Consider the following 16,574-nt stretch of genomic DNA (forward strand, 5'->3'; position numbering starts at 1 on the left):
CATCATACGGGGGAGAGCCCTCTGAAATGACTTTATGACTTTTTAAGCAGTGCCGTGTGCAGTTGTGTTACAAGTACTGAGAAATAGGGGGGGGGAAAGGAAGACAGACAGAGAGTGAGAAAAGAGGGGTGGGGCATGTAATTTGTGCACCAGCTATTGCCGGCGGCTGAATTATCTCATTTTTTTTTCTAATTTGAGCCCCGGCAACTGCCATATTAGTCACTGAATGCCGCTATAGCCGTAATCTTGGCACTTGGCAGCACCCAAATGATCCGTACAGCACTTCGCCGAAATTAGTTCATCCGACATAAATGATGGCAATTTAAACAAGGAGAGGAGAGAGAAAGCGATGCAGCATTGACTTACCGTGCACTACGGCCAGCGCCAAGATGCCTCCGGTGCTGGTCCCGGAGACCCAATCAAAAAGTTCTCGAATTGGTCGTCCCGCAGCCTTCTCTATGGCAATAAGCAGCTGAATAAGGACCAGACCACGGATGCCACCTCCGTCCAAACACAGGAGCCTTTCTCGCCTGTAAGCAAGGACAGCCCAAGTAGTAACGTAAAAGCTGCAAGTGAACTTTTCTTCCTTTACACAATGCAATATATGTTGTTTGGGACCAAGCATTAAAGAGTAACTGTTGGGCATAAAATCAATTCTTTATTTCTATCTGGTAAACAAGTAATAAGGATGCTAACCGGGCAATCCAAAAGTTAAAATCACAATTACTTTTCTTGTTGATAAATGATCATTCCCCAGTTTACCTGACCCTTATTTGGTACACACAAAATTTGGTACACAAAAAGGAAGTTGCAGGGCATGCTGGGTTGTCCTTTTTTTGCTGCTCTATTTCCCCTCAGAGTTAACTAATGCAGTCTGATTGGCTGAAGCCTCTTTCCCTCCTATTTTCCCCTCCCACGCCTCTGTTCCTCTCTGATTGGCCAGTACTTCTCATGCTGAGACAACAAACTCAGCGGGGGGGGGGGGGGGGGGGGTATGTTTGACAGGCAGAGGAGACAAGGGAGGAAATGAAATCAGGATTGGCTTAAAAATAGCCACACTTAAAATGGGAACTGCTAAGAAGGATTTTCTCTTTTTTACTATAGAAAAATCACTAAAATCAAAACGTGGACAGTACAATACATATGTTATGTAAGCAGAGCAAGTATTTATCCACTTATATATATATATATATGTTTTTTTTCTGAAATAGTATGGCTCTTTAACCACTTAAGGACCAGGGGATTTCTGGCTGATCTGAGCTGCGTGGGCTCTCCAGCCCACATCACAGATCAGGATAGATACCAGGGCGATCAGATTTCCCCCCTTTTTTCCCCACTAGGGGGATGTCCTGCTGGGGGGGTCTGATCACCGCCGGCTACTTATGCCTTGCGGGGGGGCTCATCAAAGCCCCCCTACGCAGTGATTCCCAGCCTCCCCGTCCTTCCCTCCCTCTCCTGCAGGCTATGGGCGGCACAGGTCGGAGATTCGTCCTGCACCGCCTCTAATAGGCTTCAGCCTATCAGACTGCGGCGATCCTCGGCCAATCAGAGGCCGGGGATCGCCGATCTCCTTTACGGCGCTGCTCCGTATGATGTAAACAGCGGGGATTTCTTCCCCGCATGTTTACATTTAGCTTGCGAGCCGCGGTGGCTCGCAGGCTGTTCACGGAGACACCCTCCGTGAACAGACATGGAAAGGCCGCTCGTACGATTGGCCATTTCCATGTAATTCCACTTACGACCAGCCGCCGCCTATCAGCGTTAGGCGGTCGTTAAGTGGTTAAAGCAAATCTGAAGCAAAAAAACAAAACTTATGATATAATGAATTGGATGTGTAGTACGGATAATGAATAGAACATTAGTAGCATAGAAAAGAGTCTCATATTTTTATTTTCAGTGATACAGCTTTTCAAATAACATTGCATTATTCTGTCATATTTGCCGTTTTAAAACCACACTCTGTCTTTTAAGCTATAAAACAAAGCCGAAGTAATGACCCTTTTTACTTTCCTGCAGTGAGAATTTATCTCAAGTTTTCTCTCATTGTTTCTTGGCTGTTTAAATTCTTCAGGAAACAGGACTGTATTAGACCCAGTGGGTGGAATAGCTCAGAGAAGCTCTTTTGCATAGATAACAGAAGTTTTGAAACTCTTCCTGTACTAGAAAACAATATGAGACATATCTGTACTACTAATGTTCTATATCTTATCTGTACTACACATACAATTCATTATCTCATAAGTTTATCTTTAGCTTCAGGTTTGTTTTAAGGGCTGTTGTATACTACACACGATTTTGCTGTATTTTCCAATTGCATGCAAACCACAAGGACATCAGCAGAATATTGACAACTGCAGGAACCTCTTTAGACTGGAGCAATGGGATTTTGCCTGATCGTAAAAGTACTGCATGTTGCATTCTTTTTCCGCATTTTCTCCTCCTGTTCCTAGCATCCACTGACTATTTGCAGCAAAAATTGCATTGCGTTTGGAATTGTGTTTTTTTGGGATTACAGAGTAAAAAAGCAATTGAAATGCGATTTCTTCACTGCTATTTTGATGTAATTTTCCAGCAACCACTTTTTGCAATTTTCAATGGATGCGAGGAGCACAAGAAGAAACAACGACAAACAAATTCAGCATGCGGGACGTTTGCGATCGGGCAAAAACGCATTGCACCAGTATAAAATCACATTGCACCAGTATAAAATCACATTGCACCAGTATAAAATCACATTGCACTAGTATAAAATCACATTGCACCAGTATAAAATCACATTGCACCAGTATAAAATCACATTGCACTAGTATAAAATCACATTGCACCAGTATAAAATCACATTGCACTAGTATAAAATCACATTGCACCAGTATAAAAGGGGCCACATTGAGGAAAGAAGAGGACACATGGGGACACCAACTGGGGGAGAACATCTACAAGACACTCATGGAACATAGGCGCACCAGGATTAGTATATATATATATATATATATTTTTTTTTCCCCTTGTTTTTTGCCCTCTAAACCTGGGTGTGTCTTATACTCCAGAAAATAGAAAATACGGTATTAGTAGGAAAGAGCACTCACGTGCTTGGTGCATCTCTTGTGAAGTCCACAGTGTCGCGTGACGCCACCATACTGCTGAGAGCGGTAGATATATACATCATGTCCTCGAATCCTAGGTGGTCAGCACAAATAAGTTAACTCGATAGCACAGTTAGTTATAGAGACAAACACCAAATATACAGGAAACAAGTGACTAAAGCAAAGAGATAAATTCACCAACAGAAAAACAGAAGGCAGAGAGAGACTTTACACATCCATTCATACTCCTTCCACACTCGCTTCTCTAAAGTCAAACTAAGATCGACATTAACTACTTCCCGACCACCTAATGACGATAGGCGTCAGGAAGGTGACAGTCCCAGGACCGCCTAATGCCGAAAGGAGTCATGTCCTGGGGCGGGGTTTTGCAGGGGATCACGTGCTGATGCACGGACATACACGTTTGAATGACTCCGCTCCGTCATCAGTCTACCAGCGGCGATCGCAGCTATCAGACTGTTAGACAGCGAAACCACCGCTGCGATCTATGGCAGCGCTGTACTGGGGACAGCCATGACACTCGGTTGCCCCCTGGGGAGGCTCACAGAGTGATCGGCTCTCATAGGCTGATGCCTATGAGAGCTGATCGCTACAATTGGCTGGCGGGGGGAGGGAAAGAGGGAGGGGAATTGTAAAAATGAAATTTAAAAATGTATATGTTACGGCCAAAACCAGAAATCGGCCAGTTCTAGAATTGGCCGGCCGTTTCTAGAACTGGCCGATTTTTTTACGCCGGCCAAAGTCCAAAATGCTGGGAATTTCTGACATTGGCCGGCCAGTTCTAGAAACGGCCAAAGTCAGTCGGCCAAAGTCCAAAACGCACAAATCCCAGAACATCCCGGGTCCTGTCCAGCACCATGAATGGCACTCAGAACTCCCTCTCTGCTCTGAAAGATACAGCATACTAATCTTTTTTTCTAAAGAAAAGCATTTCTTAGTTACAGCTGATATAAATCTGCAGTGTGTCTACATCCTGCTTTCTTGGGAGAAGACATTGTTAACATCCTGTGCTTTTAAATTACCTGCTCTGCTGTGGCAGTCAGGTGACACAGGGAGAGATCAAATTACAGTGGTGATTAGTCACAGATGAGGGGGAATGCATGGCTGTGGGTGCTCTGCTGGGGGACTGTGTATGGCTGTGGGTGCTCTGCTGGGGGGCTGTGCATGGCTGTGGGTGCTCTGCTGGGGGCTGTTCATGGCTGTGGGTGCTCTGCTGGGGGCTGTGGGTGCTTTGTGGGCGGCTGTGCATGGCTGGGGGGTCTTTGCTGGGGGGGCTGTGCATGCTCTGCTGGGGGGCTGTGTATGGCTGTGGGTGCTCGGCTAGGGGGCTGTGCATGGCTGTGGGTGCTCTGCGCATGGCTGGGTGGTCTTTGCATGGCTGTGGGTGCTTTTTTGGGGGGCTGTGCATGGCTGGGGGTGCTTTGCTGGGGGGCTGTGCATGGCTGGGGGGGCGGGGTCTTTGCTGGGCTGGTCGTGGCTGGAAATGCTTTGCATGGTCGGGGGGGGGGGGGGGGCTTTACATAGCTGGGGGTGCTTTGCTGGGCTGGGGGAGCTTTGCTGGAGGCGTTATTCAGACCTCTGATCAGGGCGACCAGAGAGGCAGAGAAAGGCAGAGCAGCGCGCACGCTACCCGCCCGGACCCATACACTTCATATGCAGAAGTGTTCAATGACATGACTTCTGCATTGAAGTGTTCGGGTCCTGCGGGTCTCGCGTGAGCAGGCAACTGCTATGCCTCTCTCTGCCTCCCTGGTACGGTCGCTCTGATCGGAGGTCTGAGTACTTAGCGGCAGCAGGGGATAAGGTGAGCGGGGCTTCCTGGCGGCGGTGAGCGGGACTTCGGGACTTGGCCGGCCACGTAAAGTCACAACGCGTTCTGGCCGGCCAAAGTCCGAAACTGAAGCCCGTTTCTCACATTGGCCGCATGAGCTGGCCACTTCGCATACTGACCGGCCAGAACCCGAAGTGGCCAGACTTTGGGTTCTGGCCGTAACATATACATTTATTTAAAAAAAAACCAAAAAAAAAAAAACCACACTATTAAATTAATACAAATAATAATAATAATAATAATAATAAAAAAAACAAAGCATCGGGGGATGCATTTGTGTGCTCAATTGTATGGCTCTGCAGCGAGCTATTAAAGCTGCACAGCCCTCTATTGTGTAAAAATAGCCTGGTCACTAGGGGGGTGTAAGCCTGTGGTCCTTAAGTGGTTAAACGAGGCAAGTATTACCAGTAGGCGGGCTGACACGTGCATAGAAACACTGTATAAAATCAAAAGGGAGGACAGCATACCCATTTCACTGGCCAAACGTGCTTGAGAAACTGCCCTGCAGTGTCCTTACATAACCCTTTAGCAGTAATCTTATTTAGAGGATTGCATGTGCTCCAGGCCAATGTATTTTAGCACATTGTTTTATTTCTTAATTGTTACATTTCGTTGCTACTAAATAGTACTGCTGTAATATGTATTTATGGCCACTTGTCACTAGGGGGCAGTGTGAGATAATAGCAGAGGACTTCTGCTTTCAGTTTCTTTATTTTCAGGTAGCAGAGAGAGATTAAATTACCCCAAGAATTTACAGCACAAGTTCTGCCGACTGAAGTCAAAATCAGTTCACTTATCTCAAATGTGATAACTCTATTGAACCTGCTAATGGGTTACAGGAATACCGAGGTGAAAATAAACTGAAGAGAAACTATTGTATTCATATGCCTACTCCTAAAAATAATTTTTTGAGACATCCCACAGTTTTATTTTATGATTACATCTATGTTTTTAATGTTTCAGTGTCTCTGCTCAATGACACAATCTTTGAAGTATACCACAGCTAACGTCATTGAACTATTGACCTTTGTCACCTCTTCCCTGCTCTCAGAAGCTATTCTCTAGGACAGTGATGGCTAACCTTGGCACTCCAGCTGTGGTGGAACTACAAGTCCCAGGAGGCATTGCAATACTCTGACAGCTCTAAGCATAACTCAGGGAGGCAGAGGCATGATGGGATTTGTAGTTTTGTCACAGCTGCAGTTAGCCATTACTGCTCTAGGAGGAAGGGATTTTATGGCTGTGATTCCTTATCAGTGAGGATTACCTGTAGTCTGACTGGGAGAGAAACTGTCACACCTAAATGTTAACTCTTTCAGGCAGAGAAAGAAAAAAGAAGGATAACAGCCTAGTTATTTGTATGCTTGGCATCATGCCGCATGTGACCTCAGCATTCCTTTAATTTGATTGGTCAAATTTCAAGCTGTATACAATCTGAGATGTAGTGTTGTTCTCTAAGAGCAGCTACTAGTACGTAGCTGCTCTTAATCGAAATTTAAATTAGATCATGCTGCTCGCAGCCGAGGGGGGTTAACTTACCCATGCTGCAGCCTACAGATGACGCATTCCACTGGCTGGCCATGTAACTCTGCTACGTCCTCCTTCCGAGTTTGAAAGAGGAAGTAAAGGAGTTATGTGACATGCGAGTGGAACGCATTATCTGTAACCCCCCTCGGCTGCGGGCAGAGCGAACTAATTTCAATTTCGATTACAAGTAGCTACGACACAGAGAGCAACACTTCTGAGATGTAAGTTGGTTGCAAGTTTGCATCTTTGCCCGAACTGTTCTACAGCAAACAGTCCATGTTTGCCTGCATCCGCATCACCGCGCAGACGATTTCCCGGCGGCCACACATCCTTGATCGTGCGCCCGTAGCAGACTGCGCATGCGCATGATGTCATGCGCTTGCGTAGAGTGCTCCAGGCTGCGGGCACGCGATCAAGGATGCATGGCCGCCGGGCAATAATCTGCACGGTGATGCGGAACAAGGAAGTGACCCCGAGGTCATTCCTCATGGACTGTTCGCTGTAGAACAGTTCGGGCCACCTCTAATCATTTCTTTTTTACCACAGAAAATGTAAAACAAATGTTTGCCTATAAGAGGCTCTCTTTAGCACACTCCACACGCTTATGTTCACAACTTTCATACACATGCAGACAACCTTGCACAGAAAAGTGCAGAAAAGTGATAAAGAAGAAAAAAAGGAACGTGTGTGCAAGAAAAGAAACGGTTCCCACATCACAGGTTGCAGAAAACAGGGGACACCTGAAGTAAAGAAAAAGTAGGAGAAGAAGATTACGCAGGTAGTTAAAGACTGGCAGGAAAAAAAATAAGGAGCTAGGCGTTACTTTATCCGCACTCCTGGAGCTCAGAGGATCATGGGAATACTAGAAAATTGGAAGTATAATTTCCTCACACTTTTTTTTGAACACCTCATGCTTCCAGAGCCCCAGGAAGGAGACAAAGTAGCAGGGGCGTAACTTTGATGGAGCCCCGCCCAGTGTTCACACCCTTTCCCTTGCCAACCCCATGTGACCCTCAAATCTTGACGGCCTATATAGCAAGTGTGGACATCGTAATTTTCACACACAGAACAAGTGTAGTCAACAAAACACCTGATCTGAAGGACACACCTCTTTATCAGAGGAAGTGCAGTAGTAGTTGGCGCCCCTTAAAGCTCTGGCCCCACCCCTGCGGTTGCAGAGGCTCCTCCCCGGTAGTTACGCCCCTGCGAAGGAGAGAAGACAGTGTCTGGCAGGAGGAAAGGGAGATTACCTATGCCGCTAGTCCTCTCCGTGGTGGGCGCTGGGATGGGGGAGGAAGCAGCTGGCGGTAGTTGGGTATCGGGGGGGAAACAGCGCTGTGCTCCTACGTTACAAAGCATGCTGAGCAGCACCTTGCGGTTAGATCCTTCGGAGGGGAAGGGGAAGAAACAGGCATCATATGATGCAGAATTAACTACCGGACTGGCGACAGCAGCAGCAATTTACTTCAGAGGTAGCACTAGAAAAAATAAATACACTACATACTGTGATGACATCATGAAACAACGGAATTCTGTACACTGGAATATTCTGATACATGGAGATATCATATACAGTAAGTAAGAATAATCACTGTAAACTTTTCATTAAAGTCATCTCAACCATGGCAGGACAAATGCTAAAAGGGTTTAGTGATGCCCAGCTTCTCACAGCTAGCCAGGTCTGACCTGCATTGGTTTCTCGAAGTTACGGTGTGTTAAAGGATACCCGAAGTGACATGTGACATGATGAGATAGACATGTGTATGTACAGTGCCTAGCACACAAATAACTATGCTGTGTTCCTTTTTTTCTTTCTATGCCTGAAAGAGTTAAATATCAGGTATGTAAGTGGCTGACTCAGTCCTGACTCAGACAGGAAGTGACCATAGTATGACCCTCACTGATAAGAAATTCCAACTATGAAACACTTTCCTAGCAGAAAATGGCTTCTGAGAGCAATAAAGAGGTAAAAAGGGGAATTTCTTATCAGTGAGGGTCACACTGTAGTCATTTCCTGTCTGAGTAAGGACTGAGTCAGCCACTTACATACCTGATATTTAACTCTTTCAGGCTGAGAAAGAAAAAAAGGAACACAGCATAGGTATTTGTGTGCTAGGCACTGTACAACACGTCTATCTCATCATGTCACTTGTCACTTCGGGTATCCTTTAAGGCCTCGTTCACATTGTGTGCGTGTGGAAAACGCATAGTACGCAGGGAGAAAATGCATATGAAAAACGCATGCGTCTGCATGCGTTTGTACGCATTGTTGTAATGCGTTTCTGTGCGTTTTTGGTCCTCATGCATTTTTTCTTCTTTCTTTTCTTTTGTCCACTACACTTCCGTCGAGAAACGCGATTCCCGAAACGCAGGAAAAACGCATGTCATGCGTTTTTACTGCGCATACATTGACTTGCATTAGCATGCGTTTGTGCGCGCAACGCACAGAAATGCATGCAGCTATGCGTTTCAAACACGCGTACGTTTGAAACGCAGCTATGTGAACGAGGCACATAGAAAATCATTGATTTTTATGTACCTTTACTAAACGCACACCCCACACGTTGTTGAAAAGCGCACAACAACGCGTGAAGTGTGAACGAGGCCTAAGCTACCCATACAGGGGTCCAATATGGCCCAATATGGTTAGCATTTGATCCCTATCTGAAAAGATTAATGAAGCTTTCCCCTCCACCAATCTATATCGATAAGACCGAGGTCACACGGATATCTAGCGTCTGCCTCCTGGGCTCAACCACCTCAGAGGACTTGAGCTGGAAGGCCAATTCCATCTCTACTCAGAAGAAAGCCCAGCAAAGACTATTCTTTCTACGCCAACTTAAAACGTTTGGCATGGCACAGGAGCTCCTAAGGTCCTCCTACTCCGCCACCATTTAATCTGTCCTCTGTTCCTCCTTCCTGGTCTGGCACGTTGGCTCTACGGCTAGTGACAGATACAGACTTCAGAGGATCATCAAATCGGCGAAGAGGATAATTGGGAAGCCCCTCTCAACCTTCTTCATGACTCCAGAATGCGCTTCAGAGCAACGAGGATTGCCAACTACCCCTCCCATCCTGGTTTCTGTTACTTTAGGCGGCTCCCATCAGGTCGAAGACTCCAGGCCATCTCCACCAAGACAGCTAGGCATATAAACACTTTTTTCCCCCCATCACTGTCAATCTCTTGAACTCTCTCCACGCCTCTCTCTCTCACGGGGCGACAATAGGTAAGTGTGCAAGGGGCCTAACCGAGTGTAAATTGAGAAACCAATGCAGAAGAGACCTGTTTAGCGATATTAGACCAGCGATTGCTGAGCCCCTGGAATCCTTGTTCCTCCTGGATGTGGATGGGCGGCAGCTTGCCGGGATTTAGCCCAGAGCTGTATGTCAGGGAAAGGATGACTTTTTACTGTGTGTTGCTTATACAGCGTTGTGCGTTCAGTTTGGGGAGAATCCTTCCTTCCACTCATTTCCTTGTCTTTACTCTCTAACCCAGAACGTGAGGTTTACCACCTTTGCTGACCCGGGCTGCCAGGAGTCCTGGAGTTTCTCCGAAATCATTGGGCTGCTCCACGTCGGCCCCGAAAACCATGAGCGCTTTAATGAGCTCCAAGTGATCTTTCTGCAGGACAAAAACAAAACAAACAAAAAAATCGATATTAAATTACATGTAAGAAAAAAAGCCTGATCTGATTACTGTTGTGACTTATTTTATCATCGTACATTTAAGGGCTGGTTCAGACGGGCAGTAAACACGGCGACAAAAGCATTGTTTGAAAGTGATCAACCGTCGGTCAATGCGAATGAATGGAAGCAGTTTTCAACCACTTAAGGTTCCTGGATGCGAGTCTGACATCCAAATTAGCTACACTACAGGTTCCTGGACATGAGACTAATGTCCAACACTAAAACCACCACGGTTGTGCATGTGTATGTGCTGCATGCGTTCATTCCCTTGCACGCTCATGCACTGATCCCATTGTAAATGACTGCTGTCAGCAACTCAAATAAAGTTAAAGTCATTTGGATCCATGTAATAAAAAAAAAAAAAAAAAAAGATACTTACCTAAGGAAAGGGAAGGCTCTGGGTCCTAATTAGCCTTTCCTCTCCTCTGCCGTTGCCCTCAGTGCAGCACTGGCTCCCCCGTTCAAATCCCCCGCCGTGGGGGACTTCGGGAGCCGAGTCCTCCCAAAGACCTGCGACTCCATACTGCGCATGCGCGATTGTGCGGGAAATACCCTCTTGTTGGCAAACAGCCGAGCCCTTTCCAGGGATAGACGAGAACTACTTGTAAAAAGGAAAAAAACTCAGAGGGAAATCCTACTCCAACCATAACCAAACCAAATATGTTGCTTAGTACATATGGTACCCACTTCAATGAAGTAAGGGGTGTCCTGCAAAAACATTGGCCTTTATTATTACGTGATCCAATAATGTCCAAAATTGTAGGATCATATCCTCATATTGCTGCAAAAAGAGGGGTCAATTTCAATGACCTACTAGTAAAAAGTGAATTTGGTTGGACCGGACGCCCCAAAAGGAGATTAGCAAAAAATGGGATGCATAAATGTGGCTGGATAGTGTAATGGTTAAGGGCTCTGCCTCTGACACAGGAGACCTGGGTTCAAATCTCGGCTCTGGCTGTTCAATAAGCCAGCACCTATTCAGCAGGAGAGCTTGGGCAAGTCTCCCTAACACTGCTACTGCCTATAGAGCGCGTCCTAGTGGCTGCAGCTCTGGCGCTTTGAGTCCGCCAGGAGAAAAGCGCAATATAAATGTTCTGTGTTTGTTTGTTGTTTGATAAATGTGGAGACTGTGATATGTGCTGATATGTACAGAAGGGAAACGTTTTCCATAACCATGATAGATCAAAAACTTTTTATGTGAACGATTTCATATCCTGTTCAAGTAGAAGGGTTATATTTCAGATCAAGATGCCCCTGTGACCTGATTTATAGTGGCAAAACCTATAGATCACTCAATGCAAGAATTGGGGAACATTTGTCAAACATAGGAAGTACTACGATTGATAAAAAGAAACTTAACCCTCTAGCAATGCACTTTAAAACAGTGCACACAACTCTGATGTTTCAGGACTGAAAGTAATGGGTATATATAAATTAAATATAAGCCCTAGAAGAGGGGAACTATGATAAACAACTGTTAAGGAAAGAATCTATGTGGATTTACCAATGTGGAAGCCTGTACCCTCAGGGTCACGACCTTAATATAAAATCCTTCCTTTGATTAATTACTTTAATAGTTGAGGTGCCAAGGTCTCAGAGGTGCCAAGGTCTTTTGGACCTAGAGCCGAGTGATACTCCGATTGTTTAAGGCCTGATGAAGCGGGATTTTGCCCGTGAAACGCGTTGCGGTTTGTTCTTGGAGTATGTGATTAAACTGTTTATATTTCAAGTGACAACTTTGTGTCCATTTTTGGAGTGATCGGTCCACCACCGACACCCGAATGTTTTAAACCTTTTAGCATACTTTTATCCTTTTGGCGCCTCTGTACATCTTTGTCTATGTTTAGAAAGTGGACCCAAATTAAAAATACAAGATTTCAGAAATAAAGTATATTTTCTAAATTATAATAATAAACAGCAGCCTTTTTTCCGCTGCATGATGACAAATATAAAATATTTTACATTTATTGGAGGAACCTCCCTTCCTTTCATATTGCCGGGACAGAATCCGGCAAACTGGTGGAGTAGGTGCTGTCTGGCAAAGGAGTAATTGCTAATGGCTGCCACCTGTATAACCCTAGTTATGAAAAGAGAAGGGTGAAAAGTATGCACTGAAATGCTCATAGGCTTGAAGCAGTGTTTATTTATCTTTGTATGTGTCAGAGTGGTGCAACTAAATATTTTGAATTAAAAAATGTTTGGTTTGGGTCCGCTTTAACTACATCTCTATGTGCCCTTTTGTGGCTATAAATGGTGTGCATTACGTCTGAGGAAGTCGTAGTGACGAAACGTGTCTCGTGCTGCGTGACGTCTGACCCGGAAGTCGGATCCTGTACGGCATCCCCCGTGCCTCCGCATTCCTCCTCTCAGACACCGGTGGACGCGACCCGCATGCTGCATAGAAGCAGTTCTACAGGCGCCGTTGTTCTACAGTCACTGAGCATGGAAATAGGACGGTATTCAGAAGCGGTTGAGCTATATCTGATGACATCCCGCAGGAATATACGCATTATATACAGAACGCTGCCATTGTATACGGTCACGCGAGTCTAAACCAACCGGTAAAGACTGCAAGCTGTCTGATTGAGGTTTGGCCTATTCACAAAGGTCTGTAATGAATGTGTAAATGTGTGATGCATAGAGGCATGCATAAAAGTGAATACGGGGTGACATCCAAGCCTAACTAATTAACCTTTAGGACGTCTTCCATCCGCTACACACGCTTGAGAAGCAGTATTCTCTATTGGGCCCGAAGATTAATATATGCATATTTAAGAGAGTCTTAAAATAGCGGTGCACTCCAATATGGACTTTTTCTGCCCAGAGCTACATCATTATATGCTTCCACATTCTAATGGGGGTTGTTTTTAAATTTAGTAGTACATAGGTTATTGTATGTATTTTTTTTTTATATTTGGTGTATAAAGTGTTTATATGGCAATACTCAGGGCTCCTCATTTTCGTTTTCTATATAGTATTTAGCTATTTATAGGTGAGACGAGTTATATTCAATAGAAGAGGGTCGATATCCCGTGTTTGCTGTATATTGTTAATAATAAGTTATTGCTGTATCAAAAGCGACACAGCTTATATGCCAAAATTGTCAGGACCCTTAAGAGGTAAAAACCCCGGAACCTGAAATGGTTAAACAACGCTGATAGCTTTTCACGTCGCTTGTGTAAACACAGCGATAGATCCCGTTGTTTCCAAGATGACTGCTTTTGAGCGGCAACCTTTTAAAAGAAGTGGATAAACTACCTTCATTGCGAGGTGCAGGGGAGTGTTTCCGTTCTCCCCCCTGGCGTTTGGATTTGCTCCGTGAGTTAAGAGGACCATGGCGCAATCAAAGCGATCCCTCTTCACCATTATGTGCAATGGCGTCTCTGAAGTCCTGCTTAGTGCGTTCACATTAGCACCGTGCTGCAGCAGCAACTGAGACATCTGTAGATAACAAAAACATTGTGTTAGATTTATGAGTTCAAACTCTTAACCCCTAACCTACAAAGCTTTCCACAATCTCTCTCCCCTGTACATCTCCTCACTAGTGTCCAGATACCAACCCAGCCGCAATCTCAGATCTGCACTTGACCTGCTGCTGTCCTCCTAGCATCCACAAATACAAGACTTCTCACGGGCTTCACCCTCCTCTGGAATACCTTTCCACAACACAAAAGTCACTCTACAACCTCTGATATCTTTAAACGTGCCCTCAAAACTTCCTTTTCCGACAAGCATACGCTCATTCCTAGGCCATTCCCCCTTTGACCTAAGGCCAAGTTGTACTCCTACAAGATAACCTAAATCACACTGCATCTAAGTATGTTTATTGTATACTACCTCACCTCTTGTTCCCCCCATTCCTTTAGATTGTAAGCTCACAAGGGCAGGCCTCTCTCACGCATTGTGTCTTGGAATTTGTTACACATTTTATTCATATTAATTTTGTCACTGTAATTATCAATTTTGTATTTTGCATCAATTCTGTATTTTTTATCAACTCTGTATTTGGTATATTTGATGTATATATACTCACGTATAAGTCTAATTTTTCAGCTCAAAAAACGTGTTGACTTGCATATAAGCCGCGCCCCCCAGCTTATATGCAAGTCAGTGGAGCAGAACAGATGGTGGAGCAGGATTTGTTACTGGCGGAGAAGCATAAGGTTCATGCTCTAGTGATCCTGCTCTTGCCAGCTGGCTCCCTGCTGTGTGTATGCCCCTCCCCCATGGTGTGCAGAGTGCGCTGCTCAAGACTACCTGTGTCCCCTGGCTTGTGGAGCGGAGCGTGCAAACAGTGTGTCAGCGGTGCAATGATCGGAGATTCTTCCTGTGTGGCAATTGCTGTCTCATATCTATGACGCCATACAGTGGCATCTTGAGACACAGCTGTATCATTCTTGGGGCACATCTGGCTATGCGGAGAAGGAATGACTTGTACTGGGGGCACATCTAGGTACTGCGGTGGAGGCTATACTGGGGAGGGAGCTTATACGTGAGTCAATAACTTTTTCCTTGTTTCTGAGGGAAAAGTGGGTACCTTGGCTTATACACGGGTCGGCTTATGCTTATACACGGGTCGACTTATATGCAAGATTATACGGTACCATTGTTTGTATTATTTTGTACCCCATATTTGTTTCTTGCCTTGCACAGCGCTACGGAATATGTTGGCGCTTTTTAAATCAATAATAATAATAATTTATCTGTAATGGCAATTTATGATTTTCTTACAGAGGTGAAGGCCGATTGCTCTGTAGTAAGAATGGAATCTGCAGCTGGTGGGCCGCAACGTGCTATCTATTGAGTATTCTTAGTGGAGCGGGTGCGCCTACTACACCTTTTCTGCTTCACTGACAGGAAGTCACCCAAACAGGAAGGAAGTGCATACATTGTATCCATGCTTTCTACTGTGGGCATCCTATTAAAGTGAATGGGAACCGCGTTTTAAAAAAAATGAAGCAAATACTTACCTAAGGAGAGGGAAGGCTCTGGGTCGTATAGAGCCTTTCGTCTCCTCTTTCGGTGCCCTCTATCCTGTGCTGCCTTCCCCCCCCCGTTTCAATTCCCCACCGAAAGGGTATTTGGAAGTCTTCGGGAGCCGTGTCCTCCTGAAGACGTGTGGCTCCATACTGCACAGGCGTGAGCGTGCAAGAGAGCGTGCTTGTGCAGGTGCAGTACAGGGCTGCCCTTCTTCAGGAGCACTCGGGCTCCCTGAAGACCTCTGAAGCCTCCTTCAGCCGGGTAAAGCAGTATTTGACTAAATTAGTCAAATACTGCTACCGGGCGAGCAGCACCGGAACGAGGGGACCAGGAGAGGAGCGGGAAGGCTCTATAGGACCCAGAGCCTTCCCTCTCCTTGGGTAAGTATCTGTCTCATTTTTTTAAATGCGTTTTCCATTCACTTTAAATGTGCATTACTGGTTACATTACAAGGCAGTGTAGGCACCTGAAGGGTGTTCAGATACAGTAAGTTGTACAGTGTCTGTGGAGCAAGCACTCATCTAAAAGGACAACAATTCAAAGATGTGTGTTACAACCAGACACACAAGTTAAAGAATGCTGAGTGGTCGGCACCAGCAGGGGCGGTTCTACCATGATGCCACCCGAATCAAGTGATTCAAGCGGCAAAATCTAGTAGGCGGCATTTGGACAAACAGTTTGGGCCACCTGGCGCCTCCTCTCTCCCGCCCACCTTCCTGGCACACACTACCCTCCTCATCCACGCATCCCCAACCTCATTAGACCAGTGGCACCTGCCGTCCTTCCCTATGCCATCATAGGGCAAGTCCCCGGGGACTTGACGCCAATCGGCGGTAGGCGGTCGTATGGTGGTTAAAACTGTTCACCACGTGTATTCGCATTGTGCATGAACGGGAGCATATTTTGTCAATACACTTCCGTGCAATTCTACCATTGACCACAGGAAGTGAAAGCTAGCGAACCTCACTTCCTGCTTGGCCTGCAGCCAGAATGGAGATTACTGTGCACTGCTGCAGTAATCTCCATTGGCTATTTTTGGCGTTGCGATCATCCGATGGCATGGTGAAGCACTCTTGGAACATGTTTTAATAATGAGCATTTTTTAAAGAAAACCTGTTACTAAAAAAAGTGCCCCTGGGGGGTACTCGCCTCGGGCGGGGGAAGCCTCCAGATCCTATCGATGCTTCCCCCGTCCTCCTGTGTCCCACGGCGGTCTCACCGTACCCCTCTGAACAGCGGGGATGTAAATGTGTACCTTCCCGGCTCCAGCGCAGGCGCAGTATCGGCTCTCCGCTCGGAGATAGGTGGAAATAGCCGATCGCTGTCGGTCCGCTCTACTGTGCAGGCGCAAGTCCCCTGTGCCTACATAGAGCGGACCCGACAGAGATCGGCTATTTCCTATCTCCGTGCTGAGCGACACAACAGCGCCACCCACTGGAACCAGG

At 45.8% G+C, this 16,574-nt stretch overlaps 1 protein-coding gene across 4 annotated transcripts in view; it reads right to left on the minus strand.

Annotated features, from left to right (window-relative positions):
• PLA2G6 (phospholipase A2 group VI) overlaps nucleotides 1-16,574 on the minus strand; it is a 51,498-nt gene that overhangs the window by 15,729 nt on the left and 19,195 nt on the right. For 3 of the 4 annotated variants that reach the window (XM_068252089.1, XM_068252088.1, XM_068252091.1), the window contains 5 exons: nucleotides 13,408-13,590; nucleotides 9,976-10,084; nucleotides 7,713-7,847; nucleotides 3,087-3,177; nucleotides 367-530 (listed from right to left, as the gene is read on the minus strand). In XM_068252089.1, the coding sequence (XP_068108190.1) occupies nucleotides 367-530; nucleotides 3,087-3,177; nucleotides 7,713-7,847; nucleotides 9,976-10,084; nucleotides 13,408-13,590 (682 nt within the window). The remainder of the gene's footprint in view (nucleotides 1-366; nucleotides 531-3,086; nucleotides 3,178-7,712; nucleotides 7,848-9,975; nucleotides 10,085-13,407; nucleotides 13,591-16,574) is intronic. The other variant, XM_068252090.1, reaches the window with a different exon arrangement.

The sequence above is a fragment of the Hyperolius riggenbachi genome, chromosome 9 (genome assembly GCF_040937935.1).
Source record: "Hyperolius riggenbachi isolate aHypRig1 chromosome 9, aHypRig1.pri, whole genome shotgun sequence".
In the NCBI taxonomy this organism is placed as follows: Eukaryota; Metazoa; Chordata; class Amphibia; order Anura; family Hyperoliidae; genus Hyperolius; species Hyperolius riggenbachi.